Source organism: Ochlerotatus camptorhynchus, unplaced genomic scaffold (genome assembly GCF_037179485.1).
Source record: "Ochlerotatus camptorhynchus isolate MF236.1 unplaced genomic scaffold, CSIRO-AGI_Acam_v1.1 ptg000300l, whole genome shotgun sequence".
NCBI lineage: Eukaryota > Metazoa > Arthropoda > Insecta > Diptera > Culicidae > Ochlerotatus > Ochlerotatus camptorhynchus.
The window spans coordinates 1,507,829-1,526,431 of record NW_027040788.1 but is presented as its reverse complement, the minus strand read 5'-3'; the positions used below and the strand labels follow the sequence as shown (position 1 = coordinate 1,526,431).

Here is an 18,603-nt window from a genome sequence, read left to right as displayed (position 1 = left end):
CTTCCGATATGCGGAAAAGTGTCAAATACCCTAAAATATGGTTATTTTGAGGATGGGGATGAGACGTAGATGCCGAAAATTGATGTCACGCCGTATTTAAATCCAAGATGGCGGCTTTGGTTAAGAAAAACGTGGATGTCAAATTTATCATTGTCGGGTGGTTTGTTTACACATCAATATGGGTATTTTTCTGAATCGGGGTGACATCTAGAGATCGAAAATTGGTTTTCGACGCCTTTTTAAAATCCAAGATGGCGGCTTCCAGTTTAATAAAAAGTGGGAAATACTATCAAATACCTATCAATAAAGGTAGTTTTGGAATCGGAATAATGTCTAGAGAATGAAAATCGATATCCGACGCCATTTGGAAATCAAAGATGGCGGCTTCCGACTCAATGAAAAGTGGAAATACAGTCAAATACACATCAATATTGATATGGTTGTAATCAGTATGAAGTCTACAGATCGAAAATTGATATGCGACGCCATTTATAAATACAAGATGGCTGCTTCCGATTTCAGAACAAATGGGAAATATTGTCAAATACCCATCAATATAGGTATTTTTGAAATCGGGATGGTGTCTAGATGCCGATAGCCGAAATCGGCGACTTCCGATACGCGGAAAAGTGTCAAATATCCTAAAATATGGTTACTTTCAGAATGTGGATGAGACGTAGATGCCGAAAATTGATGTCACGCCGTCTTTAAATCCAAGATGGCGGCTTTGGTTCAGAAAAACTGTGAAATACTGTCAAATATCGATCAATGTGGGTTTTTTTTTGGAATCGGGGTGACATCTAGAAGTCAGAAATCGATATCCGACGCCATCTTGAAATTCAAGATGGTGGCTTCCGATTTCAAAAGAAGTGTTAAATGGCCTGCATATGGCATCGAATTCGATTTTCAGCATCTACGCGTCGTGGGAATCGGATTGGTCCCCGTTCCGAAAAAATAACCTGATATTAGGGTATTTGACACTTTTTATGAAACCTAATGGCCGCCATATTGGATTCCACCATGGCATCGGATATCGATTTTCGGCATCTACGCGTTGTTCCCGTTCCGAGAATAACCATATTGTAGAGTATTTGACGCTTTATGAACCCTGATGGCCGCCAGATTGGATTCCAAAATGGTATCTGATACCGATTTTCGGTATCTACGCGTTGTCCCCGTTCTAAGAATAACAATAGTGCAGGGTATTTCAGTGCTAACATTTGAAAACGGCGCAAAAGCCATTTGTAAACAAATGGTTTGTGGGCCCTTTACTCGCTACCCGAAGAACGCCCACGCAAACCAACAGCATCGTCAGGAAGGGGAAAATTTCCTCTACCCGATGTTGCTGTTGTGTCGCGTGGGTGTACTTCAAGTAGTGAGTAAAGGGCCCACAAACCATTTGTTTACAAATGGCTTTTGTGCCGTTTTCAAATGTTAGCACTGATTTGACACTTTCTGAAACCCAATGGCTGCCATATTCGAGTCCAACATAGCGTCGGATATCGATTTTTGGCATCCACGCGTTGTCCCCGTTCCAAAAATACCCATATCTTAGGGTATTTGACACGTTTTATGAAACTTGATGGCCGCCATATTGGATTCCAACATAGCGTCGGATATCGATTTTTGACATTAGGGTATTTGACACTTCCGAAAACCAAGCGGTGCCGGTGGTGTAGTGGTAAGCGTGATTACCTCTCACCCCAGCAGGCCTGGGTTCAATCCCAGTCGGGATGTTCTGAGGCATAACATCTCTGATCAGCCGTTGGTCCCCGGTTCATGAGTTGATGGGTCGATAGGTAGGGTCCAGGTGTGAGAGCTGCCACCTTGGCGTCGGTAGCATTGGTGCTCAGCACGGAAAACAAATCAGGGAAAAAAAAAAACACTTCCGAAAACCAATTGTCCCTATTTTGAATTCCAAAATGGCGTTGGGTATCATCGATTTCCGGCACCTTCGCGTCGTCCCCGTTTCGAAAATACCCACATTGTAGGGTATTTGACGAAGTATTTGAGACTTTTCCTGAAACCGATAGCCGCCATCTTGGACTCCAGAATGGCCTCGTTATTTTAATTTTCATTTAACATAAAATAATATATTATTACTATATATAATCCGGATGCCATCCCTATCGGCAACCGATATTGTGCGGATACTATATTTTGATGCTTGACGACACGATGCGTAACAAGTCGAATGACCCCGAATTGAAGTGAAAGTGAAAAAAAAACGAAGAAAGCAGTTTTCAAGTCATTCATTGCGTCAATTGAAACAAGTCTTCGCTTCAAATGAAATGAACTGAAGCACTTGACGAACGAAACTAGCGATAGTCAAGTCAAGTTTGAAAGGAGAAATGTTCATCGTGACTCGATAATGTTCATCGTGACTCGATAACAAGAAACACAATGACTTACATGAAGCGATTCGGCGGAGAGTTCATTTTCTTTTCTTTGTTTCGAGCATGCATAGCCCTGCGAGTCCTGCAAACTAATCATACCATCTGGTGGAGGAAACATTCCTCTACGTGGTGTTGTTTGATTGCATGTGTGCGCTTTTATTCGGGAGAAATCGACGGCTAAAGCATTTGTTGACAAAAGCAGTTTCACCCTTTTGACACGTTGCTGATAAATTGATTTATATAAATACTATCTAGTGCAATGAGCTGGACAAACTACGTAAATAATACATTATTCAAAGAATCACTAACTTCCACTATAGAAACAAATTGCTCACCTTCAAACTTCGCATCCCTTCCTGAGATTTTTTCCAACCCGCAGTGACAGTAATGATGATCCCGATAAGCTCATTCTTTCCCATAATCTGGCAACAAACAGCCTGACCGACGAACAAAACAAGCACTCCATTAACAATAATTGGTACAATATGCATTTTATTTCTCGTTTCAGTAATCTCCCTGCTAGTGGCCCTCATCCTTTACCCGGTGTGCTTCGCGGCAGAACTCAATCTAGGTGGGACAATTCTTTAAGTATTCGCAGCATCGGAAGGGTGTCACCATTCAATGATTTCAAGTCCATTATCCGTTTTATGCGTTTTTCACGACAATAAATGCTTCGAAATAAACTTTTTCAAAGGGACGTATCTGCTTTTGTCGAAAGTCTTAGCAGCAGCAAAACGGTATTGTTAGTTTGCGTGCGAGTACTAAGAGTTTCGACAAATTGACGTTTGAATTATTGTTTGCAGATACGTCCCTTTGAAAATGTAATCGAGATTTGCAGATTTTCCCGGAATTCGGAATCTTGAATCATTGAACGGTTCCCCTTCTTACACTGTTGCTCATATCCTTCCCGGAAGAAGAACAGCAACATTGAGTATCCCGGTGTTCCGGTTTTCCAATCGCATCTGAAAAGGGACTTCAGAATTGGCTTTATTAAAATTAACGATTATTGGTTTTCACGCTATTCACAAGCATCTTTTGATAAAAGGTGTCGATCGAAATTAACAGAACCCTATCCAACGCGTTCGTTGTTGTCCAATTTCCAGTGAAAGTCGTCATATTCTTCGTTGAATGGTGATGTGAATTTATTTGAAACCTCCACACAGATAATGTTTGAAAACAAGCTTTTTCGCAAACGCCGTAACTTCGTAATCTCGCATGTTTTCCGATAGGGAAGTGCTCGTCGTTTTAACCTAACTTTTTGCTCTTGCGAGCTTGGTAGATTGAGGTGGATTGTTTACGAAAAAATCGTAAACGAGCCACCTCAGTCTGTCAAATTTCGAAGGTGAAAAATGAGGGTAACATGTCGTGAAATTACCTTCGATTCGTCATTTCGCGTGGAGATGCCTATCTAATACATGACATTTTATCGCGTTTCCAGAATACCCTCTCCCTCTACTCACTTACTTTTGCGTTACGAAAACTCACTATGACTCACGAACTTTTCCAACACTGGATGGTAGATCTATGATAGTTTATGGGCTAGTTCACTAGCTTCACCAGCTCAAGCAACTAGCACGAATTTCAAATTGCCATGATGTTATGGGGCTCCGCGGAGCTCTGCAGGTTCAAAAATTTAGTCTGGACATCATATCATACCTCATTGAGTCTGTAGAACTTCAATGGCTGAACTACAGGCACTGAAGAGAACCTAATAGCTTACATGAGCTTTTGTCAGATCTCAACTTCTCAACTTAGTCTTCCTGAAACACTTTCGATAGCTTTGTATGCCAACCAATGCATGAGTTTTTGTATATTGTGTCGCAAGCACAATGAGTTATCAATGCCCAAGAACATGTCCAAGCCGAACCGGACTGGGAATCGAACCCGCCGCCTCCGGTTTGGTAATACCGTGCCTTACTTTACTGACTAAGAAAAAAGCTTAAAACTCAGGTCTTTGTTTATTGTTTTCAAGCATCATCTGTCAAAGCTTCCAATGAAATGTACCACACCGCACTGTGAAGAATTTTCCGTGTTTTTGTGTTTGTGTGAGTTCGTGGTGGCACGAGCCACCTGCTTCTGATCATAAGAACCCCGGAGCATGCCCTCGGTTGATCGTAGATCCGAACTTCATTGCAGGAAACCGTCCGGTGTGGGAATTCGGCTGGGCGTACGGTGTCGGCTGGGGTGCTGCCATCTTCCTATTCGGTGCCGTCGTGCTGCTGCTGTGCGACAAGGAATCCGAAGAGATCTACTACAAGGAGAGGAAAATAGTACACGACGCCTCGATGCGAGACTAGGCCCGGCCACACGCCCTGCCCGATGTTGTACTTTAGGCTGTGAGTATTCTACCGTTTCATTGTTATACCTACTTTAAAATCTACATTGCTTTACCCTTTCTGTTCCATTTTTTTTTTCAGTTTTAAACGAAAACGAGAAAAACTAATTGTCGTTCACAATCCTCTCAAAGAAAAGTGTTATAGAGATGATGTACCAAACAGAAACCGTGAAAAAAAGGAAAATCTAATTACTTAGAGAACAAAAACATGCAAGAAGCTAAAAACGATACCTAAATCATATTAAATGTGCTCTAAACAACCGAATGAATGTTGATTGCTATCGTTGGAGCGTTCCCGATTTTTGGCACTCGATCGATGAGCGATAAATTTTCGTTTCCAAAATAGTCACAGGCCAGCTTCTACTTGGTTCGAGATTTTCATTAAGCCAAATTGATTGCAAGTCTGTTGCCAAGATTTTTGTAAAACTGGAAACAACATTACGGAAAACAAAACGTAGGGAAACTTTAGACCACACAATCTCAGTGAAACCAAAAGTAAAACGAGCAAAACACGGTTCATTTTTATGTTTAGACGTTAGGCAGTTCAGTTATAGACACTCGCTGGAAATACTCAAAATTTAACCTTTAAAAAAGAAGAATTCAAACCCTGGAATATCAAAAGGAACCACCACGCAAGCAGGAAGACAGCAGCAGCAGCAGCAAGACCACAATGCGGAGAATGAACGCGATTTTTTGAGAAGTTATTAAAAAGCAATTAGATAAGCCGGTAAACATCAAGAATGTCGTCACGCAGCCGATCTGAAGCAATGATAAGATCTGATTAGATATATGAAACGTACAACTACAACAACAGCTACAGCAAAAGAACGTGACATGGGCAAGGGTGAGGCGCCGTAAAACAAAACAATGCTAAACTAGTTTATACAAGAAACACGTATTTATTGAAACAACAAGGAAGAAATAAGGAAACGACTCTATTTATACAACCAAATTTTTTCCGAAAGAGAATTCAGTAAGTGTATCTGCGAAGAAGATCATGTGAAACACATATAACAGAAGGAATTCATTAGCGAACTATAACTACTACAACTACTACTACTACAAGTACTATTGTAAAATATTTACTCGACAAATTGATTTGTTTTTTAAGATTTTTGTTTTGTGTTATGATAGTTTAAGGTTTTTATTCTGGGAGATAAAACACAGAAGAAAATGTGGTCTTTCTTATACAAGCGAATAGTATCGGAACGAATTTTCTACTCTTAACAATGGACACAGCAAATAACTTGTATAAACACAACCCTTTTCTCATCACCAGAACTAAGAATCACAGTACACCACTCTGAAATAACAGCAAACACACTCACATTCTGACAAAGCAGAGGAAGCCGAAATCAACTACACTCACTCATTTAAAATTGAAGAACAATGCAATACACTCCATATCGAACAGTTTGTTCTAAAAACATCAAGGACAGTAAAGAACAAATCACAAACACACACACACACAATAGACACACTTTTACAAGTAGTAGTTACTCTTGACTGCCTTCTTCTACAGGATGATGTAACGGTTGGCATGTACGGATTTGCAAACGAACGTTTTGTTTCTCTAGATTGGATTTCTAATACCTAGAACGATAATATATATTGTGAAATACGGTTCACACAAATAATCAAAATCATATCCACTTTTTTACAAATGAATGAAATGCGGAAACATCTTCCACGAAACGTCGGTCGTCGAATGTAGACACAGATTTACATAGTGTAATCATTTTATACTCACCCCCTTCCCAAAATTAAGCATCGTTCTAGCAGACGAAGGAAAAAGCGAAAGTGGCGAGATTAGAAGACGAGAACAGCACAAATCAAACGAACCATTCGAGACACCTTATATTCCCATTCTTAGTTCTTGCTAGTAAATTTACAGTCTGTGTTCATTCTGGTATTGCCATTTCTGCTAGTGTAAACATTCTTCCTTTAAATTGGTAAATCTCATTTCCATCCATCTATTCCGAACAGGAAAGCTATAGAATCTCTTGTCGTATACATACAGCTATTCGTAACACGTACACAATCAAGAGAGAGAAAAACCATGTACTAAGAAACTACATCCTCTATTATTATGAACATACAAAATTGCGAATTGAGTAAAACCTAGATCAAATTAATTGAAATATCTGTCAATTGTGTAAATAGGTATCGCTACACTAAATTATATGTAATTATCATCGATTGAATTTCAATAAAGAGTTTTAACTACAAAACCAAAATTAGTATTACGCTGTTTTCTTCAGTTTGCTATTATTTCATTAGTCCCATAGCACTTTTTTTTTGTATGCTTGTTTTTCAATTGGCAGTGAGGATTCTTTGGTTTGATTTGGATAAGGAGGATAGGGAGGAACTGCGTTAGGTGGAAGTTGGCTTCTCCGTTTTTTCTGTTCACCCAGATCGAAAGAATCGGTATTAGTATGTTTCCATTTACCGTTCTCCGCCGTGTTCCACTCCTGTTGCCTCTTAGCCAACGACTCCGCTTTCACAACTTTCCTGTTGTTGTGCCTGTAGCACTCGCTGTCCTCCACCAGGGTGATGTTGATAGGGATCATTCCGGCGATAACGCATACTGCTTCCGACGATATGGTTCTGTACGCACTCACGATTCGCATGGCCATGAGTCGGAACGTACTGCTAAGTTTCCTTTGGTTCTGCTTCGTTTCCAGCGCTGCAACCCAGGCTGTGTCTTCATACCTCAGTATCGACGATGACACACTGGCCAGAAGACGCCTCTTGCTACTGCTGGGACCACAGTTGTTCGGCATGATTCTAGCTATCGCGTTGATGGCCTTCGAAGCCTTCTTACAGGCAAATTGGACGTGGCTGTTGAAGTTTAACCGGTCATCGATCATCACTCCCAGGTATTGCAACACGCGCTTCGAGGTTATGGCGTGCTACCCGACGGTGATCTCTGCACCCTGCATCGCTTTACAGTTACTGACCAATAATACTCCCGTTTTGTGATGGGCTATCCAGTTACCAATCATGTCAATTGCCTCGGTTGCCAACACTTCCACCTCTTCCAGCGTCTCGCCTGTTACCGTCAAGGCGACGTCGTCTGCAAAGCCAACGGTCTCAACTTCTTTGGGCAGCTTCAGCATTAGCACGCTATTGTACATCCCGTTCCAAAGTGTTGGACCAAGGATGGAGCCTTGTGGAACTCCCGCTGTGATCATAATCGATCTCTCGACCCTCATTCTATGCAGCGCTTCGACGATGGCATCCCAGCTGGCGCTGTTGAACGCATTATTGACGTCGATCGTTATCACGACGCAATATCGATCTCCTCTCCGCTTTTGTTTGGACGCCTTCTCGGCTTTCTAGACCACTGTCCGAATTGCATCCACCGTTGATCTCCCTTTCCGGAATCCGAACATTCTCCGTGCATTTCGACAGTCTGTTTAGGATGATCCTCTCCAAGAGTTTTCCGAGTGTATCCAGCAAGCAGATAGACCTGCACGAGGGGCACGCAATAGCCTTTATTTCCGACGTAGGCAAGAGGTGTAATCAAAATATTTCCATGAATTACAGCTTTAAGTACTTTAATTGCACCGCTACTTTTTAAGTAATTCAAGTCCATTGACTACGTTTTCAGTGCCATTATTGAGTTCTTTTCCTGGTACTTTTAATTACGTTGAGTACGGCAACATAATTTTCATTACTTTCATTACAACTTTAAAATGCTTTAATTACATTTAGTACTTTTGCTTGGATTTTTAATCCAACGCACTGGTCCTGGGTATTGCGTGCCTCTTGGGCCTGTACGATGCTGAATTCCCCGGCGGTTTTCCTGGTTTCGGCAGCAACACTAACTTCTGTATCTTCCAGCTGTCAGGGAAGTGACCCTCGTCCAGGTATTTCTGCAGCACCATCCTGAACATATTCGGGGACCCCTGGATCGCCACTTTCAACGCTACGTTGGAGATTCCATCCGGACGAGAGCTTACTTAACCTTCAATCCTTTCGCCACTGCTGCGAGTTCCTCGTTCGTGACTTCGACGTTATCTCCCTCTCCCTTTCCGTACGGTATAGGTGGCCAGGTCGGTGGGTCATGCTTCTGGAAAAGTCCTTCCATGATGACTTTCAGCTTCTCTGGACACATTTCAGCGGGCATCGTTGGACCTCTGATCTTCGCCATCACGACTCGGTATGCGTCGCCTCAGAGGTTGGTATCAGCGTCTCGATACAGCGCTTTAAAGCAGTTTGACTTACTCAGCTCGAGCCCTGGCCGCTCGAAACACTCCTCTTTGTTTCTCTCTGTCTGCTTCTGTTCTTGCTCTCTGAACACGTCTTCTGGATCAGAGACAACTAGCGCAAAGGGTGCTAAGTGCCTCGTTCCACCAGTAAGCTGAACGCCGTCTGTTATTTGGCTCCAGTTTTCTCGGCATGGTCGTGTAACATGCTCTCACTAACGTTTATGTCAGCTTGTCCGCGTTCAGATTCACGGGCCCCTGTCCACACAGAGTGCTTCAACGAAAAGATCCTTGTCGAAAGCCTTCGTCTTCCACTTCCGGTCGCATGCTCTCGTCCTCCGTATTGCCACAGTATTCCGTTGGCCGATGCCATATCGGATCGCCTGATGGTCGCTATGGGTATATCTTTTGCACATTCTCCAATTCATGTTTGCCACCAGCCACGGACTGCAGAAAGTAATGTCGATAATGGATTCCCGGCCATCTCTGCGAAAAGTGCTGCTGGTGCCTTCGTTGGACAGCTTAACTTCAAGCTTTGCCAGAGCTTCCAGCAGACTGTGTCCTCTTGCATTGGAATATCTGCTTCCCCACTCCACTGCCAAAGCATTGAAGTCTCTTCCGATGACTACCGGTCTTCGTCCGATCAGCTCTTCGGTAAATCCATGCAGCATCTCATGAAATTGCTCCATAGTCCATCTCGGGGGTCCGTAACAACTGCATATGAAGATTCCGTTAATTTTGGCGATCACGAAACCTTTGCATGAGCTCGCATCCACTTCTTGAATGGAGTATCTGCACAAAACTTGTATTGCAGCCATCTTAGCTCTATCCGCCACCCAGTTACCGTTATCGGGAGGGACTCGATACGGCTCCGCAATTGGCGTTGACGAGAGCTCTGTAACTCTTTACTCCTATAGAGAAATCTCATGTGTAACTGTCAGTCTATGTGTGAAACTTGGCGGACTTTTTCTTATTCTTTCACTCCGACGCAAAATCCCATAAGGAACTGTCAAAATGTGTGTGAAGAAACGTCACTTCGGGACTGGTGTCAAGGCGAATGATTGCAACGTCGCACTTTGTTTCTGTTGTCGACTGCCACAACAGTTGCTGTGCAGTGTCGCAATGATTGAGGTTTATTTTGGTTACCTCCATTACTGTTGGCCGGCCATCGCCTTGTCTAGGTATTTGTAGTCGCCCCTCGTATGGTCGTTTTCGTCTTCTTTTTTGCACAGCATGCAACTCGGTTGCTTTGTGCAGCCTCTTGCAATGTGACCCTTCTCTTCGCATTTCTTGCACAGATCAGATCTGTCAGAGCCATTGCAGTTCCTCGCCTGGTGACTGAAACCCATACACTTGAAGCATCGCTCCATTTGCTTGGTAAAACGAGGAGTGGCTTTCAGCAAGCACACTGACCACCCGACCTTGACCTTGCCCGTCTCCAACAGCTTATTCGCTTCAACTGTCGAAAGCCGTATCACCATAGAGGTAACTCTAAGACTAGAAGGTCCCGAAGAAATGTGCTCAACTTTTTGGCTCAGCTCTGGTACTCTCTTCGGTCCTAAGCTACCCCTCGAAACATAGGAAAATCCACGAACCCCTCATTTTATCTGTCAACTTTCATAGCAAATCAAAACAAACATAGTGTAGTACTAGAATTTTGACAAGAATGGGGTACGTTAATCGTTTTGCTTGGGACCAGTAGGCTAGTCAAGTAGTGAGCCAATTTAAAATCGATAGTTTGGTATTGATTGTTGATACGCCTTCCTCATCCGGATTGACATAGGGACTTCTCCTAGATCGCAATGCACCTTCAATGCACTTCTGTAGTGATCTCGTCCAGATCCCTGCACTCGACCATTGTCTCTTGAGATAGATCTCTTACGCTCGCCCCTTCGCCAAGGGACCTTTTGATGAGCTCCTTGAAGGTTGAGCTCTTGATCGAAGGATCCTTCTTCAGCTCAAAGAACATCTCGCCTTTCTGGGTGCGCTGGGTTTTCACCACGTTCTCTCGTAGTTCCTTCAATTCCGGACCCTCTCGAACCTTCCGAAGGAGTGCTGCGTACGTCGTTTTGTCCTTTGCTTCGACTTACTTCGCTTCCGACGAGGCCTGGGTTGCTCCTTCTTCTGTTCTTCTTTCTTCTTCACTTATGTTTCCTCCCGTTTTTTTTCACTTCTCCTTTGGCTTCTCGACGGTACGCCAGCCTTCCTCCTTGTTGTCTTCCTTGTCGTTCTTGACTTTTTTCAACTCCTCTTCCTCTCCTGGCGTTCCGTTTTCCTCTTATCCGAGCGTCTTCTGTGCTTCAGCTGCTGCTTTTTCCTTGGCCTCGATAAGTGCCCTTTCGGCAGTCCCGGCTCTCGTCCTCAGCGCATCCTGTTCACGTTCGGCAGCAATCATGGCGGATTTGATACCCGTCATCATTTCCTTTATTGCCTTGTGGACGTTGCTCTTATCCTTGACGAAGTCATGGAGTTCATTGATTCTCCTCCTGACCTCCTTCAATTTGGTCTTCCCAAGCTGCAATCCTTCTTGAGGTGTGCTACTGCTGGATTTCGGTGTGAACATCTGGCTTAGCACAAGACCTAGCTCTCCTTGGTGTCCTTGCTGCTCAGCTTGGGGCTTACTGCTGCTGCTGCTGGAACTCGCTGTGGCCACCAGGTTCAACACTGGTGATCTCTGCAATATTCCGCTCCTTGCAAACACGTTCCCTCCTCCGTTTTCACTGCCTGGCGTCTTACCAATTGGTGACGAGTTTTGAACGTATCCGGAGGCCTGCCAAGGTTTTACCGAGACGGGGGCAGCCGCACTATTAGCATAGAGGTAACTCTAAGACTAGAAGGTCCCGAAATAACGTGCTCAACTTTTTGGCTCAGCTCTGGTACCATAGAGGTAACTCTAAGACCAGAAGGTCCAGTAGAAACGTGCTCAACTTTTTGGCTCAACAGCAACAATTAATACGAAACTAACGATTTTAAATTGGCTCACTACTTGACTAGCCTATTGGTTCCAAGCAAATCGATTAACGTACCCCATTCTAGTCGAAATTCTAGTACTACGCAATGTTTGTTTTGATTCGCTATGAAAGTTTGACAGATAAAATGAGGGGTTATTGGTTTTTCCTATGTTTCGAGGGGTGATTCGACAAGCTTGGACCGAAGATAGTACCAGAGGTGAGCCAAAAAGTTGAGCACGTTTCTTTGGGACCTTCTGGTCTTAGAGTTATCTCTATGATAATAGCATGTGTCGTGTCCATTATTCCAGTATGCTGTTATTAAGATCTTACTGGCGTCGATCCTAATGTGCCGGTTGGTACTCCTGTGGGCTAACGAAGCATTTCCTTTATTGCCGTGCTATGGTTACCACGCCAGTGTTCACGTCGCACCACCTCACTTTCTTTTGTCGGAAGGACAACATTGCCCAGGCTACACCGCGGGGAGGTGTGAGGTAGGAACTTGTGAGGACCAGAGCTATTTAGAACGCTCTTCCTAGGTTTTCAACTCATTATTTGTAGCCCAGTGACAGCTGTCTGTATGAGTGTGCGTGAGTGCGTGATCGACAAAGCATAAAGTTGCTGATTTGTAACTGTATGTTTGTTTATCCAGTCCACTGTAGTCCGTTCTATTTTGTCAATAAAGACACAAGTAGAACGTAGTCCGCGGTTGTTATTTTATTCGAATCACGTGACTCCCGGGACCGGTATGTTGTCCAGTAGTGCGGTTAGTGGTAACCTGTGTCCACTTGCGCTGGGATTCCCTTAGAAAATATCCGGAAATATCTTGGATCGTGACGATCCAAATAGAAATTCGATGCAGAGAATCGATCAATGTCTTCATTCTTCTTCATTCCTTTATTTAACGTCGGTCTCTGTTCCGCAATCTAGTGCCAATCACCGACGGACATCGATTGCCATCCATTGACGGCAATCGAATGTGCAGGAAGGCAGCTTCCACACCTGCGTAGGATATCGCACCCATTCAACACACATGGGTCGGGACCAACGGCTTTACTTCCCTTCCGAAGGAAGACGTGACCAGAGATTTTTATGCCTCAGAAAAATCCCACCGACCTCGGCTGGGATTGAACCCAGACCCATTGGGGTGTTAGAAAGCAGTAACGCATACCACTACACCACCGGCGCCGGCAGAATCGATCAATGTATATAGCATGTATTGAAAAGTGACACGAGAACTACTGTCTATTCGAAATCATGTGACGTGAAATTCCAGAATCGATAATCTATTTGCGAGATGAATGCTTGTCCACTGCGGTAAAGCATATCGATTGAACCCCTCGTGCTGGGTGACAATGTTTGCTTACGAGTATGTGCTGATTCACATTCTAGTGGGGTCACAAACCCATGGTTATTAGCTTGATGAAGTAAACAGTTTTTCGGTGCTAATCAATATTGACGCATCAATTTCAGGCACAAACTTGATCGGATAACACCAAATTTGATTAATCAGCATTATGAACCAGCACATATGTAAACAGGCCATTAACGAAATTCTGTTCCTCTGCTAGTCTTGAAAGGTACTTTAAGCAACTCTTCCAAATATGTTCCGTCGAAGTAAATTGCATGAAGTTCGATCCCAAGATGAAAAAAGATATCTTCATCGGCTATTGTGAGGACACCCAAGGCTACCGCGTTTACGATCCTGAGAGTGGCGAGTTTGAAGTCTGTTGGGATGTTTTGGTCCTTGCAGAAGGTGAAGCTAGTGCAAGCCTACCCAAGTAACCATCAAACCCACTAATGCAAAAAGCTATTAATGGACTTTCTAGTTACTTGAATAGCGCAGTCACTATCTGGTACCAACAGCTCTTCATAATGTAGGTCCATGAACTCCACACTGGCTGTGTGATTCGGTCCCACGGTAGGCTTGTACCAACAATCAATACGAAACTAACGATTTTAAATTGGCTCACTACTTGACTAGCCTATTGGTCCCAAGCAAATCGATTAGTGTACCCCATTCTAGTCAAGATTCTAGTACTACACAATGTTTGTTTTGATTAGCTATGAAATTTTGACAGATAAAATGAGGGGTTAGTGGATTTTCCTATGTTTCGAGGGGTGAATCGACTAGCTTGGGACCGAAGATAGTACCAGAGCTGAGCCAAAAAGTTGAGCACGTTTCTTTGGGATCTTCTGGTCTAAGAGTTACCTCTATGCTTGTACTGAATCTATGACAAAAGGTCGGCAGATGAAAGATCGAATGAATTGTATAGGGACAAAAGGACAAAGGAACAAAGGGTTGAAAGGACTTTAGGGAGAAGGTGTTCAATATGTTTTATCTGTCAAAGAATTGCTCATTTTTTAAAGAAGCAGTCAACTTCGAGATTTAAACATAGCTATCGAGCATTTCAGATCGAATGTTCAATGTCTTTTGTCTTCTTCTGCTCATATTACAAAGAAGAAATTAACTCCAAGAGTGGAAAACAACATTACAATCATTTCAGTGAGATTGTGATTTACTTGATCTACTCAGCATACTGCCTTTCCGACCTTTGATTATTTTGATTTTTTGATCCACTAAAAGTGATTTGACGTTTGTCATTTTGTCCTTTCAATCTGTTGTCCATTTGACGTTTTGTGTATTCAACTTTTAGTTCGTTTAAAAGTTACTCGAGCTTATGTAGGGTAGAGCACTTCTTCGGCCTAATCGAACATTTTGGGCCTATCGAGCAGAAAACATCAAATAAATCCATAGCGATTAGTGACGTTTAACGCACGCACACTAGCGGGTGCATCGCTATGTAAAGTTGTTTATTATTTTCATCTGGCTAACCTAAAAAATGTATGAAATTAGATCTGTCAAAATGAGTTTGACAACGATTTGTTATGTATTTTCCTCGGATTTTCACTAACCGCTCTCACATATCGCACCAACAACAACTGGACGTAAAAATCTCTATTGCTCAGAGTTAACAAGTCAATTATGCGTTTGTTACGATACTTTAGTTCAAAAGCTACCGAACGAAGTCAATAAGAATGCGTGATATGAATGTTTACACCTATTTTTCTCAAAAAACAAAAGAAGCGCTCCGACCGAATCATTTTTTATCTTCATCCGGTAGGTTGAAGTGAATTCAATGGCGTTTGAATGGCGTTACAATGCATTGGGCCTAATTAAAGGTATTAGCATAGAGGTAACTCTAAGACCACTGGGTCCCGAAGAAAATCATTATTATTTTTGGCTCACTCAGTACCAGAACAACGGTCCCAAGCAGTCCCAAGCTATTTCACTCACCCCTGCATGTTCTGCATGAATCCACACACCCCTGATGTTATCTGTCAAACTTTCATAGCGAATCAAAACAAACATAGTGTAGTAATAGAATTTCAACTAGAATAGGGTACGTTAATCGTTTGCTTGGGACCAATAGGCTACTAAAGTGGTGAGCCAATTTAAAATCGTTAGTTTCGTATTGATTGTTGGTATTAGTACACGAGACAAATATTTGTCTTAATTTGACAGATACATTAAATGTATCTGTCAAATTAAGACAAATATTTGTCTCGTGTACTAATACCTTAAGAATCCATAGTCCGAGTTGGGAGTCAAGAAGCAGTGTTATATTTTTAACAATATCTCAACAATTTGTATATCTTTATCAAATCTTACGGTACGTACGGAAAGGTAAATAAATTTAGAAGTCATCTGCAGTGAAAACATTTCATTTTGTGAAAAAAAAATTCAATCGAAAAATAGACGCAAAGGGTGGGTTCTGCTTCGTAGGCCCAAAATTAGATCTAAGCCCTATATTCGATGTTTTGTCCATTTTGACCATTTGTCCATGTGACTTTTTGTCCCCCTAACTTTAATTCGACGTTTTATCAACCAGTGGAAACTAACGATTTAAAATCGGCTCACTACTTGACTAGCCTATTGGTCCCAAGCAAATCGATTAACGTACCCCATTCTAGGCGATATTCTAGTACTACACTATGTTTGTTTTGATTCGCTATGATAAGGGATAGATAAAATGAGGGGTTCGTGGATTTTCCAATCTTTAGAGGGGTACATCGATTATCTTGAGACCGAAGATAGTACTAGAGGTGAGCCAAAAAGTTGAGCACGTTTCTTCGGGACCTGCTGGTCTTAGAGTTACCTCTATGGTTCCACGGTTTTCCTCCGTAAAATGGAGAAAGAATAGAATGTCCCAAAAACACATAAACAGCGGTCGTTGGAATTGATCCATCAGTTACTCAATTCCGATCAAATGTGTCTCCACTTATCTCAGTTTACCGAATGACTCTGTCGATGCTTTTTTTGCTTTCTTACACATTTAAATTTCAACGGCTCGATTCCAGAATCCCTTTCCTCCTCAAACTAAAACCAGGTTTATTTTTATTTTAAAGTTATCAAATTTGTCATATCCGTTGATTTTTTTCTAAAATTCAGAAGTTGTCACCTATGGATTTCGAAACTTAAAATCGTTATATTGTATGCACAGAACGGCGACCCGTTTACATCCACAACTGCAAGGAAGAATCGAACCAGGCTAAGATCGAATTTAGCCAAACACTCAACCGAAGAATGAAGAAACTATGTCAATGAATCATAACGAGAACCAGCTCTAAGACCAATCTATTTACAGTGCAATCGGATCGATTCAATTACTATGCCGATTGGGGGCATAAGTCAAAGACGGAAAAATCAAAACATTAAAGTATGTAAGCAAATATTATAAATTAATAAATACATAAAATGATTAATTTATAATATTTGATGTAAGGGAAGTTTTATGAGATTTGCGTTTTTCAGTACGAGTAGAAATTAACTAGAACACGGCGATGGAAGTACACACACAGACAGCAGAAGTTTCGAACAGGATTCATTATTAGTAGTTACTAATCGTAATAGATGATATACAGCATGCGAAGGAATCTGAAATTTAAGCTGTTTGAACAGGTAAAACAAAACAGAAACATCGCATAGACAGATTGTTCTGAGAACAACAAAAAATCCCGGTTGAAATGAACATGAACTAAGACCAGTGAAAATCTTGTTCAACTTCTAGTTTTATGTAATGTTTACATGCTAATAAAGATAAACAATAAATTGAATTTAATTAAAGCGTATGAACATGAGTTTGATTCTATCTAAAAACTACCATGCGGCTCCACCGTTTAGAAGTTGTCGAGGGTTGACTCGAGGCGTTTAGTTATTTATTTATTTATTTATTTTATCTCTTCATCCGACAAAAGATGTCTTAATGAAGCTGTACAGGAAGCGGTGCCGGTTGTGTAGTGGTAAGCGTGATTACCTATCACCCCAGCAGGCATGGGTTCAGTCCCAGTCGGCGCCGCCGGGATGTTCTGAGGCATAACATCTCTGATCACGCCTTCCTTCGGGGGGAAGGGAAGTAAAGCCGTTGGTTCCCGGTTCATGAGTTGATGGGTCGATAGGTAGGGTCCGTCCAGGTGTGGGAGCTGCCTCCCTGGCGTCATTAGCATTTGTGCTCTGCACGGAAAACTAGATCGACGGAAAACAAATCAAGGAAAAAAGAAAAAAAGAAACTGGACAGGGAAAAGCCAATTTAAGCCAAGCGATGCTCAAATTGACGTAAAAACCCTGCATCTTTTCCAAAACATTACATAAAATAGCACACGATGCAAATATAGGTCAGGTTTAAAACGGGTCAGCGATGGTCCCAGCGTCGTCGTTGATCTCAGTCATCATCCGCAGAGTCAATGTTATAATAAGAGTCCCGCCAAGAGTGAAGCCAAAAGTACCAATTGAACTGTCAAGCGAGGTAGCAAACAAGCAAAGTAAATAAACACCCAAAGCCAGTGAACTACAAGTATTGCATTCATTACTGACAATATTGTAGTAATTGTAGATGCAACGCATTACTTCGCTTTATTTAGTACATTGTGGTATTTATTAGTTACTGGCTAAGTGTGCCTGGCCTTGCTCGGGATTAAATGTTAGCTCGGGATTCAATGTTAGCTTGAGTTTATACGCCAATTAAAAAAAAAGCATTATATATTGTACGTAGACATCCCCCCCCCCCCTATGACCACATGCCAAATTTGGTACCATTTGCTTGATTAGTTCTCGAGTTATACAGAAATTTCTGTTTCATTTGTATGGGAGCCCCCCTTTACAGAGGGGGAAGGGGTCTCGAACCTTCATAAGAACCGTTCCCTGCCCCAAAAACCCCTGCATACAAATTTTCACGCCGATCGGTTCAGTAGTTTCCGAGTCTATAAGGGTCAGACAGACAGACAGAAATTCATTTTTATAGAAGAGATACCAAGCACTTGTTTGAACATTTTGCAGGTTCTATAATTGTTTTTGTCTCACAGATGGTCCGTTATCGACATGAAATTTTTCACTTCTGAATGAAAGTCATCCTATGCTAACGCAAAAAAAAATATAGTTGCCTTTTACTCTGACGAAAAATAAATCACAAACAGTGCTGATTGTTCGCTGCATTTTCTCATGGCGGGACTCTTATTATAACATCGACTCGGATCATCTGCAAGTGAAACCACCGAGAAAAATTAATTCAAATCAAGTAGCACAGCTTACCCGAGCAAAGTAAAATAACAACCTGATATCATCTTGAAAACAAGTCTTGTTATTCCAGATATCATTTAGTTTTCCGATGTTATCGGATAACTTATTTAGTTACCAACCTCGACTAATTTTGATA

At 42.1% G+C, this 18,603-nt stretch overlaps 2 protein-coding genes across 4 annotated transcripts in view; one reads left to right on the top strand and one right to left on the bottom strand.

Moving 5' to 3' along the window:
• Positions 1 to 6,494, top strand: part of LOC135706994 (transmembrane protein 47) — a 139,797-nt gene extending 133,303 nt beyond the window's left edge. For 2 of the 3 annotated variants that reach the window (XM_065228710.1, XM_065228713.1), the window contains 3 exons: positions 2,905 to 2,967; positions 4,515 to 4,732; positions 4,814 to 6,494. In XM_065228710.1, the coding sequence (XP_065084782.1) occupies positions 2,905 to 2,967; positions 4,515 to 4,693 (242 nt within the window). In that variant the 3' untranslated portion in view covers positions 4,694 to 4,732; positions 4,814 to 6,494. The remainder of the gene's footprint in view (positions 1 to 2,904; positions 2,968 to 4,514; positions 4,733 to 4,813) is intronic. The other variant, XM_065228711.1, reaches the window with a different exon arrangement.
• Positions 6,495 to 7,104: 610 nt separating this feature from the next.
• Positions 7,105 to 7,601, bottom strand: LOC135707001 (uncharacterized). Its single transcript, XM_065228719.1, has 2 exons — positions 7,181 to 7,601; positions 7,105 to 7,133 (listed from the first exon to the last, which is right to left on the bottom strand). Exons 1-2 carry the CDS (start codon positions 7,599 to 7,601, stop codon positions 7,105 to 7,107), a joined length of 450 nt encoding a protein of 149 aa, XP_065084791.1.
• Positions 7,602 to 18,603: the final 11,002 nt, after the last annotated feature.

Bases quoted from the DNA above. Each gene is read 5' to 3' on its own strand.
- LOC135707001 (XM_065228719.1), bottom strand. From the start codon at position 7,601: ATGATCGATGACCGGTTAAACTTCAACAGCCACGTCCAATTTGCCTGT. The intron at 7,134-7,180 runs GTAAATGGAAAC...CTGGGTGAACAG, and splicing joins GTGGAACACGGCGGAGAACG to AAAAAACGGAGAAGCCAACT.